This window comes from Lissotriton helveticus, chromosome 10 (assembly GCF_964261635.1).
Source record: "Lissotriton helveticus chromosome 10, aLisHel1.1, whole genome shotgun sequence".
Taxonomy (NCBI): domain Eukaryota; kingdom Metazoa; phylum Chordata; class Amphibia; order Caudata; family Salamandridae; genus Lissotriton; species Lissotriton helveticus.
The window spans coordinates 362,195,505-362,207,689 of record NC_136071.1 but is presented as its reverse complement, the minus strand read 5'-3'; the positions used below and the strand labels follow the sequence as shown (position 1 = coordinate 362,207,689).

The 12,185-nt window shown below is 43.0% G+C and overlaps 1 protein-coding gene across 1 annotated transcript in view; it reads right to left on the bottom strand.

Moving 5' to 3' along the window:
• The window catches only part of LOC144784018 (SCO-spondin-like), a 1,726,865-nt gene that overhangs the window by 1,044,338 nt on the left and 670,342 nt on the right, over positions 1-12,185 (bottom strand). Inside the window, exons 53-54 of the mRNA XM_078662721.1 lie at positions 6,819-6,977; positions 5,068-5,553 (exon numbers count right to left, since the gene is read on the bottom strand). Coding sequence (XP_078518847.1) covers positions 5,068-5,553; positions 6,819-6,977 — 645 coding nt within the window. The remainder of the gene's footprint in view (positions 1-5,067; positions 5,554-6,818; positions 6,978-12,185) is intronic.

The window sequence follows — 12,185 nt, the reverse complement described above, 5'->3', positions numbered from 1 at the left end:
TTCACCATTGCATGGTCACCACGTCTACTTGGCTGAGCAACAACTCGCTGCAATTTAACAGCTCCAAGAGGGAGGTGCTGTACTGCTCAGGGGACCGGGCCCCTCGACCTTTACCTCAGGACTTTTGGCCCCCCTCCTTTCAAGGCACGCCAGTGGCAGCCACATCAGTTCGGAACTTGGGCGTAACAATGGAACCAAATCTTCAACTAGATGGTTTCATTGATAAAACGGTATCCACCTGTATGGGTTTGCTGCGTTCCTTGTGGAAGATCCTCCCTCTGCTCCCTGCCCATGCGAGACCAGAAGAAGTGCGCAGTGTCATCTTGAGCAGACTTGATTACTGAAACGCACTGCTTCTGGGGGCACCTTCTACAGCAATAGGCAAGCTACAACGAGTGCAGAACTTCGCGGCCAAGTTAGCACTTTCCCGTCGACATTCTGACTCGTCCTCCCTGGCACTCAGAGACTTGCACTGGCTTCCCAACCCTAAGCGGATTGAGTTCAAAGCTTTATGCCTGGTCTTCCGGGCTTTGCATGGATTGGGACCTCTACAGCAGTTGTTTTCCTGGTATACCCCCACCAGAGCTCTCCGATCGGCCTCTGCTTTTTTGGCTGTTGTTCCCAAAGTTCGGAGAAAGCGAATGGGTGGCCGCTCCTTTGGCTTCACGGCATCTAAGCTGTGGAATGACTTGCCACTGTCGCTTAGGGGCTCAGAAAACTTTCTGTCTTTTAAAAAAGAATTAAAAACACACCTGTTCCCTAGGTTAGTATAGATTCTCCTTTTGCTGTTACGGCTTTGACTGTGTTTGGGGATCTGCTTGATCACAGCGCCAGGATGCCCGTCGGGTGACAGTAGCGCTTTATAAGTGGGTTATACATACATACATATTAGAGGTGTTTCAATTTCTCTTATGGCCCATGAAAATAAGTCTTTTAATGCAAATATTAAAAATTTCGAGTAGCAAATCGCAAAATATGAAAAACTTTTTATTCCATCTAATGATCCTAAATATAGATTTAAATTGCAAAAACGTAGGTGTGAGTTTAATTCGATCCTTAGCAGAAGAGCTGCATTCAATTGTCAAAGTCTAAAGCCAAACTTAATTTTAATGCTAACAGATCTGGAAGATTGCTAGCCAATTATTTACGCATTAAAAAAGATAAAGCACAAATAAGTTCAATTCATGGCTCTGATGGTAAAATTGCTTTCTCCCAAATGATATTGTTACTTAATCTTTAGATTTGTATACTACTATATATAATAAACCTGATGTTGATGATGCCTCTTTGATTGATTCTTTTTTAGCTAAATGTGGATTACCCAAGATTTCCTAATCTGATCAAATTGAGCTTGACTCGCCCATTACTCTAAATGAAATTTTACTAGCCATAAAATCGCTCAAGAAAAATAAATCCCCTGGAACCTGAATTTCAGTTACAACCTATTCCTCATTTATTTCAACTTTTTACTCTTTTTGGTTCTATGAGTATCACTACTGGTTCTTTTACTGAGGCTTTAATTATTGTTTTACCCAAGCCTAATAAAGACCCTACTCTTGTGTCAAATAATCGTCTGATCTCTTTAATAAACCAAGATCGTAAATTGTATGCCAAAATACGTGCTACTAGATTATCCTGGGTGTTAGACTCTGTTAGATATTCTGCTAATAATACAAGAACTTTGCTACATGTTATTGAACAAGGATCTACTTTATCTCTACCATCAGGAATTCTCACTGTAGATGCTGAGAAAGCTTTTGATAAAATTCACTTGCAATTTTTATTTCGTATTTTATTATCATTTAATTTTGGTGACATGTTTATTCGTATGATTTCTGCTTTATATTCTTCACCTATTGCTCGTTTATTTATTATTTGCCAAATTTCAAATCAATTTTCTCTTTTTAGAGGTACAAGACAAGGTTGTCCCCTTTCCCCGATTTTGTTTATTCTTGGTATTGAACCCTTACTTCCATTAAAAAATGTGACAAAATTGTTGGAATCAATATCAAAGATGTTATTATTAAAACTTTAGCTTATGCAGATGATGTACTTTTATTTATTAGTGATCCTTTATCCTCTTTTCCCTCCCTAATGGAAATTATTTTGTTTTATTCCAATGTTTCTGGATATAAATTAAATACCAATAAAACAGAATTCTTTCCTTTAAATATTTATTGTACTCCTGATATGCTACCTTCGAATGACATTATTTGGCAAAAGGATAAACTTAAATACCTTGGTATTATATTCTCTTCATCTATTAAATCAACAATATCTATAAACTGTTAATCCATTTTAAATTATATTAAAGACAAAACCTCCAAATGGTCTTCACTTCATCTTTCATGGGGGGGTAGATTGGACTCCATAAAAATGACTATTGCACCAAAAAATTGTTATACCCTTTTCTAGGAACATTATGTTTAATGTATTTACCTATTGTATCTTAATAACTATCTTTTCTCATTATCTTTCAATTGTAATTGGGTATCCTTTCGGTAATATTTTAAGTAGTGTCTCTTACTTTTGTGCCTATTATGAAAACTCAATAAAATATTGTGAACATACAAAAATGACTGGCCTGGGTGGGTAAGCGAAAAAGAGACTTCTTGGCCTTACTAACAAGCATTTGCAATGGAATAGGTCTCGCATTGGCGAGCGTTTAAGCTATTGGCATTTTAAATGCCAATGCCTTTTATTTATATGTTTTAATAATTAACCCACAAATAAAAGGCATCGTCAGTTACAATGCAAATAGCTGAAACTCTTGTAAATGTGAATGTGAGACCTATTTCACTTCAAAGAAGCGGCCGACATTGTACTGGGCTTCTTGGAAAGTGAAAGCGCGCATGGTGTGCTCGATTGGGCAGGAAAGCATGTTGTGCCTGCAGTAGGAGAAACTCATTAAAGAAAATAGTGCTTACAGACTTAATAATACATGTGGTGTAATAACAGATGGGAGGTTACAATGAGGACAAGGTGGGACTAAAGAGGGCCTAAAAGGACTATTAAGAAATCATCAGTAAGTATTTGCAAATGACAATGACATGAGCCAATGAAAGATATGGGGGGAGAGTGGGCAAAGCTTCAACTCCATATTCGAATACAGCATGCCTGGGAGAGCAGCGCATGCGCTGCCCAGGTTCAACTTAAAAAGGGATCTGGAGGAGGAAGGTGTGGGATTCCGTGACTTGCGGGCTTACTACTAATGCGTACCACATTCAACATGCCACTAGACCGGAGACTGAGGAGGAAAACTGGAACAAAGATTGTTAAGTGGAACAGATGGGGATGACTCACTGGTGGAGGTCCTCATGCGGGGCTCTCGCATAAGGGCGGACTACCCTTGCATTTTTAGGCAGACTGGGGTTGTTTGGGAGCAGATTATAAAAAGGGTGCTCCTGAGGTCACCCTTTGCCAGACCTATGATGTTGGGGGGTGAATTCAATGTCAATGAATGTCATGATAGATGAAAGCACGACAATGGCAATATCAATAAGTGCAATGTGAACGTATGAGAAAGTTTATACCCGCACAATGCCCGTCAATGCAATGTCACTGTATACTGTAATGTGTGCCCACACAGCAGCACTGACATCAGCAATAATGATACCCATGTACATCGCAACCCCTGCATGTACAATGATATTGTTGCGAATAAGAACAATGTCCATGTATGAACAGACCAGAGCAAAACTAACTTCACCTATATTAGTACGAGTAATGTCTATGTACACAATGACAACTGTATGCAAAATTATGTCTTTTCATATATTTAAATTAAATTCATATCCAAGCATCAATGACAATAGCTAGATGGCGGGAGAGGGGATGCAAGACCCTGAGGGATGTGTACCCGAGTGATACCTTTCTCTTGTTTCCCAAAGTCCAAGATAAGTTTGGAATAGGACCTGGTCAGTTGCTCCAAAATGAAAAGGTGTTGAGGTAAGCAAGGGAGATTTGGACCTGCTTCTCGCAGACCTGACCCCCCTCTTGGACCCGGAGGCTGTCCTACAACTAGGCACCTTGTGACATACCATAACACATATGTACATAACCCTACAGGATGATGGTCCCTGTGGAGAGTAAAAGGGGGAAGTCTAACTGGACGACTGGTATAGGGGTCCAGCTCAAAGATGAGGTATGGGACAGGGCATGCGAACAGTTGTGAGCAGTCTCGAGTAATGCAATATTTCAGCTCATATAATTCAATTTTTTTACACTGTGTACATCTTACCCCAGTGACCCTTAATATGGTTAATGCAGAGAAGAGTCCTGCCTGTCCCAGGTACTGTGCAGAAAGGGACCCATTCCTACACCTGGCCTGGGATTGCTCCCTAGTGCAGCATTACTGGGAGTCTGTGTTGGCTATATTGACAATGGTAATCGGCATCCTATTAGAGCCCAGACCACTGCAAGGTATCCTGGGAGTGTTCCCTAAGCAAAAAGGGAGAAAGATGTAATATGAATTCTTAAACCTAGCGCTGGTATTAGCTCGCAGAAAGGTTGCGATCTAGTGGTTGAGTGGCAGGAGCCCTTAGGTTACATTATGGTACAAAGATGTTAAGAAATGGACCCTAAAGGAAGGGAAGCTCATTAAGCTGTCCAGCTGTGAAGACAAGGTGTAAGAAGACTTGCAGACATGCAGGTACTGCTGGATAGCTTTGCTGGAGGGGTAGAGGATACAGTGGGTGCTATGAAGAGTGGGTATACTTTGCCTTCACCAGCTACTGACCATATTACAAGAGATCAGGTTGCTGCACTGGTAGGGGGGCTGTAAACCAATCAGGGATGCTGCTGTCCTTGTATTGGGATGGTTTGGGAGGTCGAGGGCTGCATACCCAGCATGGATTGTCCTGTCTGTACAATGTTGGATGATTTGGGCTGGGAAAACTTGTTGTGTGATGCGCACACAGCGGTGTCATTGTTGTCTATTTAATTAAAAATTCATAACTAAAGTTTAAAAAAACCTGGTTGTCTTGTTGCTATTTTAAGCATTGTAACAATTTTGCAACAGACTTACCCTTCACCCCTATGTAGCCCAAATTGAATATTGCTTATTACCTGTGAGAGGGGTGGCAAGTCCAGGTATTCCAGATGGGTAGCTGCCTGTGTAAATTCCAGGGACTCCGGTAATACGATGGCTTCTGTCAGCCACTGTTGTTTCCCCAAAAGCTGATGTGACACGGGCCATTTGAGGAGTGGTGCCTCCTAACCTTTTAGTTATTCCGGAGGGAGTTGTTGTCCAAAAGCCTAAGGAAGATCCTGGAGACAATCCTGCAAGACCAGGGCTCCCAGAAGAACCTCCTCCAGGAAGCAGAGTAGCTCCTGATTTGGCAGTTTCTTTGGGAGTCCCTGGAATCCTGATGCCAGGCTTCCCGCTGACTTCCACTTCCTCCTGTACACCTGGCTGCCCTGTAACTTCCATTTTAGGCCCTGTTGGTACTTCATCCCCAGGCTTTGCTGATGCAATTCCCGGGGTTCCTGTGGGTTTAGATGCTGGACCGAGTCCTGGTTCTCCAGTGTCTCCTGGGACAGAAATGTCCTTTTCTGTGGAGGAAAAAACACAAAATGATTTAACAAATGAAAGTCCTTCCAAAGCAAACTAAAACTTTGCTAAATGAATGTGGAGGTAAGAATAGAAGAGGTGCAGGAATGAATGTATGTTGGTGCACAAGCTTCTAACCACATTCTTCAAACACCATAAAAGGAGGATGCACCCTAGCTATTAAATGGGGCTCACCTTAGTCATACTTTTTAACTACTTTTGGTCAGAAATAAAGACAGTGCTGTGTTAAAAATTATCACCAATGGCAATAAAAACACAATGGACAGACTAGCGTCCTTTCCTTTAACATCAAGTTCAGAATCCATGCTCACAGGCTCTGAGCCTAATTGACATGGTCAATAGATATACAGGGCAAATAGGCAGCACCTTATTTCTGTGCAGTGCTTCCCAACACCCCTGAGGGGCATGCAAGTTTTCTGGTTCAACCCCTATCTCATACTTTCATCTTCTCCTCCTAAAGAGCCCCTGTCACTCATCCATTGTATTAAAGTCCCTATTTCCCTAAACATAGAATGAGTAGTCTAAAGGGAATTAGAACATTCCCTGACAAGAAAATGATGCAGCAAGGCGCCGCAAGCCATTTAGCTGCCCAGTGCTGCGTCATTTTCAAACACCGAGATGAGTCGTATTAACAACAATACGACGCATCCCTGTGCTTTCCCCTGCGCTGGCACACAATTGGCTGCTATGCACCAGCGCAGGCACCCTTGCGTCCTTTTGCAAGGAGCCGGCCCTGCAGGGATGTTTGTTTTTGTGCAAAAAGGGACACCTACATGCAACAAAAAAAATCACTAATGGCATTTTCCTCTTTCGATGCATGCTGCAGATTGCAGCACACAGAGAAAGAGGAAAAAACAAATAGAAATCAGGATATTTATCCTCATTGCGCCTCTCTAACGCTACTCTTGAGGTGATGTTAGATTCTGATGAATTCCCAGGTTACGATACTTAGTAAATGCTTCAGATTCCATGGGTATTGCGTGGGAGCACCACTGCAACACCCATGTAACGCCCCTTTCACACACTGTTCTGTGTGAAAGGGGCACATATTTACAAGGATATAGAAAGTCATGCAGAGTGGCTTTGCGTGGCTTTGTAAATTTACTGCGGCACATTGCGCCACCGGAGCGTCAAAAAAGTGATGCTCCAGCGACACAAAAGTGACTCGAGGCCCTAAATGTCCATTCCAATATACAGAGGTACCTTGTAGTGATAGGCATCAAAGATGTGCCGAGAGAGCACTCACCTCCCTCTCCAACCGTTGTAGGATTAATCAGAGTAACTGTTTTGTCCACAGACTTGGCTTCACTGCTCTCATTGGCTGTTCCAGGGAGTCTGCCAGGCGGGAATACAGTCCCTCCTACAGTGACATCAGAGGGACGCTTTGTCACCGGTGAAATAGTGCCTTAGAATTACAGAAAAGTGACATTGAGTTGATGAGCAAAAGTCAATAAAAATGTAAAAGTACCTTAAGGAACAACAATACTTATTCAGTACTCAGCATGATTATGTGGCAGTCTCTTGCTAACTCTAATGGGGTATTACTCTAGTGATGGAGACCACAAACCAGACGTAGGAATCATTCACAAAAGCATTTACAAGTACTGGAAGTAATATTTCAGGTTACAGTTATGCTATTTTATGTACTCTTATATGCCTTTGTGAATCGGGTTTGAAACATCCTACTCCCTACTAGTAAAAGTGCAAAGAGGGCACAGTCCGTTCTATCTGTACAGACTGTATCCAAATATTTAGTCAATATTCAATTTTTATTCCAGTTTTATATGTTTTGTGCCAATTAACAAAGGCATGTAAGAGTACTGCAACAAGCCTACTTTACACACTCCAAAATATCTTTGTGAATAGACCAAGCCAAGTATTTTGCGTTAACAGCTGAATTATATGAATTGCCTAGAAGTGCGGAATTCAGGTAACAGGCAGACAAGCAGAAAATCAAGACCACAATCTTCAACTTTCAATGATTTGAGATGTTGGATAGTACCTCAGATTAGGGCCCTAGATAAGTCTAACTGAAATACCAACCATCCTTCTAACATTCAGAAAACGTAATAATACCAATTTTATTCACATGACTTTCCCACTAAAAACAACGTAGCCCCCTTCACATTACAACCTACAAATGCCTTGAAGGGAATCTGAGCTAGATGTGTCTGAGTGAGACTGCAGCACTGCCCACCGCACCTTGGCGCTCCACCAGCCTGCTGTTCGGCATTGATTGAGCATGTGGGGTGGACCCTGTCACAGCTCTGGAGGGAAAATGCCATAATCGAATATGCCCATTATTGATAATGGGGTAACCCAAAAAGTCGTCACAGGACCTGGGCACAATGCGGGAATGAAAAGAATGGTCTGTGACTCTTTCAGAGAGAAGTGAATTCAAACCTATATGATCTTTGTTGTGTAAAGACTACAACACTGGTATTTAATCCCGTGTAAATACCGTTACGCTTATGCAATCACAATTATATTATTATTGCATATACTGAATTTAAGAAGAACAAACAACAACAATAGAGCACCAGAGAAGTATGATTCATCTTACATGCATTTATTCTTAATGTTAGACTTAAAGCTTAATTTCATACATTAAGTTAATAGTTTGCAAAAAGGAGAAGGGGTTGGGATGTGCTCGTGTTGGGTTGGAAACGGTGAGGATCACAGTTTTTAAGGCAAAACAGTTCAAATGTTTTAACAAACAGCTGGTAATGGAGACCAGTATTGAGAGACCTGTCCGTACATAAACATGTTAATTAGAATAAATCATATAATTCAATCATGCATCAATACATCTTCAGAGTGTAGGGCGGGGAGACAGGTACAGGCAGCCACGGTCGGTAGGGGAGTACCTGCCGGGGTGGTGACGTGGGGAGGGGGAGGGGCAGGGTGGGGGTTAGTAATGTATGGATAATGGAGATTTGCAGGTAAGTAAACATTTAAATAAATCAAACAAATTTCGTTGCGCGCACTGCATCCCCAAATGCAATTCAGTGCGCGCAACGAAATTCGTTTGATTTATTTAAATGTTTACTTACCTGCAAACCTCCATTATCCATACATTACTAACCCCCACCCTGCCCCTCCCCCTCCCCACGTCACCGCCCCAGCAGGTACTCCCCTACCGACCGCGGCTGGGTACAGGCCTCATGTGGACAGAGAGCGTTGACGTTTCAACTCGACTAAAGCAAAGAGGGGGTAGTTTGAGACCTCTGCTGCGAGTCTTCTTCAGGACGGGGTGGGGCAACCTATTCCTGGTGCCATCCAAGCATCACAGGTGTGTCAAGATTCACGGTGGGCTGGTGTGCGCAGTCACACGGCCAGGGAATTGATAATGGTGGCAGTGCCAACTGCACAGGAGCCGAAGCTTCCTATCCCCTTGTATGCGGCAAACACCAATAGACTCCCAGATGTGGGCCACAATGTGTGCCCGTATATAGGGTGAAATGAATCACGATTCGTTCAACTCGGCACTCCATGCAAACACGACTGTGAGATGCATTGTCTCCTGCATGAAGGAATCGTAATTCATTTCATCCTATATACAGGCTGCCCCAACCCGTCCTGAAGATGACTTGCAGCGGAGGTCTCAAACTACCCCCTCCTTGCGCAAGTCGAGTCGAAACGTCGATGCCCTCTGTCCACTCGAGGCCTGTACCTGTCTCCCCGCCCTACACTCTGAAGATGCATTGATGCATGATTGAATTATATGATTTATTGTAATTAACATGTTTATGTACGGACAGGTCTTTTTCAATACTGGTCTCCATTACCACACGAGCACATCCCAACCCCTTCTCCTTTTTGCAAACTATTAACTTAATGTATGAAGTTAAGATTTAAGTCTAACATTAAGAATAAATGCATGTAAGATGAATCATGCTTCTCTGGCACTCTCTTGTTGTTGTTTGCTCTTCTTAAATTCAGTATATGCAATAATATTATAATTGTAATTGCATAAGCGTAACGGTATCTACACAGGATTAAATACTAGTGTTGTAGTCTTTACACAACACAGATCATACAGGTTTGAATTCACTTCTCTTTGAACGAGTCACAGACTGTTCTTTTCATTCCCATAATCGAGTATGCGGCTGAAGGATCTGTGCCACCTGTGATCGGTGAAGTATACTGGGTCGGCTGCTACTATTGGCGGCAGCGGTTGATCTGAAGCACTTCCTGGCCCAGTGGGCTGTAAAGTTTTTTCACCACTGCTGCTGACTTTGAAAGTTTTCCGGTTGGAATCAGGGCAGGACAGTACAACTATCAAGCAATGACCAGCACCCTTGGCTGCTCCAGCTCCGGCTTTGATGGTCAACCAGCCCCTACCTGAGGTCGATGAAGAGGGCAAAACCATTGGAAAAAAAAAACAGGGCAGTTGAGCCTGTAAGGATAAAACTGAATCATTAAGGAAATTACTGCAGCAGGCTGTCCATGACTTAGGGGGTCCCAACCCCTACTTGTAAACTTATTCTCATCCCATGCGGCTGGCGGCCTGGTAACCTTCAGTTATAAGGTAGATAAGGAGGTTCAGCCTGTGTTTGGCACCTGTATTGAATCTAAGGGTCAAGATAACCTACAAACCGATACCTTGGCAGCTGAGAATAGAGACACAGGGGAAGATTGGGAAGAGAATTCCAGACTTTGGCACTAGCAGAATGAAGTGACAGTGCTTGAAGTGCTCCCGGGCAGAGGATGTGGCAGGTCCTACTATGGAGGTGGCACAGGGGGCAAGCTCCTTAACCGGGACTATAATGGCAGAATGGGGAAGGGGGAAATCTAACACCCAGGGCTTCCAGCATCCAACCAAACAAAGCCTCCAAAGATCCAGAGGAGAAGGCAACAAATGAGTTGGCTGTGTCCCCAGATGTCATGGAGAATTTGTATTCTCAAACAGACGAGTCAGATGTCTAGGATGCTAGCTTCTCAGCGACAAGTGGGGAAGGGGCTTCTAAGTGGAGTAGTAGTAGTGGACTAGGAAGATTCGACATGTTTGACCCAACAAAGAAAATCACTCTCCAAAAGGGGAAAGAAGAAGAAAAGAAACTAGCGAGAAGAGACCGATAGAGGTAGCATGGGGGAATTAGATGGTATTAGTCTGCCACAAAGTTATTGTTTCCTAGTGAGGAAAAAAGTGAGAAAGAAATGGCTAAAGCTAGCAAAAAGGTAGAAATGGGTGCGATAGGAGCCGCTAACACCGTGGAATCCACATTTGCAATGATCCTAAAGTCAATAAAGCATTTTCAGGAGGGAGTTAAGAATGACAACCGGCGGGCTCTCCTTGCCTCCCAAAAACCTCAGGGTGCAGTTAGAAAAATCAACAAAACTTGTTCTGACATTGCAGAGATAATTGCTATGGTGGAAGGTGGTACTGAAAGTTTTGAAACCTAAGTGTCCGCATTGAAGGCTCATCGCAGGAGAAGATTTTGACTGATGTCATGTGAAAGATGAAGATCAAGAAAATAGGCAATGTCAGAAAAACTTAAGATTCCTGGGGGTACCTGAAGGGGCAGAGGAGAGAAATGTTAGAAACTATTTTGTATCCATTTTGAAAGGTGCATTTCCCGACCAAACACTATGGGACTGGGATAAGGAAGTCCAACAAGCATACCGATTTCCAATGATCTTGAAAAAACAACCATCTAATGAACCTGAGCTGCCTCGCCCAAATCTGGTGTATTTCGGAAACTTCTTGTCACAAAAAACTCTGTATGATCTAGCGTGCCCACAAGCTAAAAGAGGTTGTGATGGGGTATCTTTTTTAGTTAAACCTGAATTTTGCACATGCGACAGTGGAATGGAATTGGCAATTAAGGAAGCTCTTTGCTCCATTCCAGAAATTGGGGCCTGAGGTTTATTTATAGAATCCCGCCTGGTTAAAGATTGTTTTCCAGGTGCAGAGCTGTAGTTTCACATCTGAGATTCAGGCTCAGACGTACTTAAAAGATATTTCAGGTGGATTGGGTATCAGCACCAAATGAAAAAAAGGGGAAGTAGATGGGGGTTGATATGATAAGGGCTCCCAGCATGTTGGCTGTTAAGATGGATGGATTAGGCGCCTTAGCCAGAGGGGGGGCATCATTTGGGCTAATGTTGGATATTCAGAGGAAGGGTGGGGGTCATGTTGGGAGTAATAGTGGCTACGAATGTTGACCTTTTTGGGGAATGTGAGGCGGGGTTGGTCAGAAGTGGGATAGCTTATGGGGTCCTCACTCAGGCTCAAGGTGGGGCCTGGTTTTTCTTTTTTTGGTGTGGGTGTGTCTGGTGGGCTGGAGGGGAGGGGTCAAGTAGGGGGAGTGAGACTCACATGCTGGTGGGCTGAGAAGATTTTTTGCACAATACAAAGTCTGGCTCATTGGGATTTTTCTGCTGCACAAAATGATTTTTTGGGGTGGGAGTCTAGGCTCCCGGGCTCTCTTGCAGACTTGGAATGGGTAAATTGTGTATAGCTACTATCAATATCTGTGGGCTCAATGATTTTAAGACGAGACGGAAAGTAGCATTAGGACTGCAATTGCTAGGAGCAAACATTGTATGCAAGATATCCATATTGAAGAAGTACAGGAACATGTGTTAATTCCCTGGGATACAGTTTGAT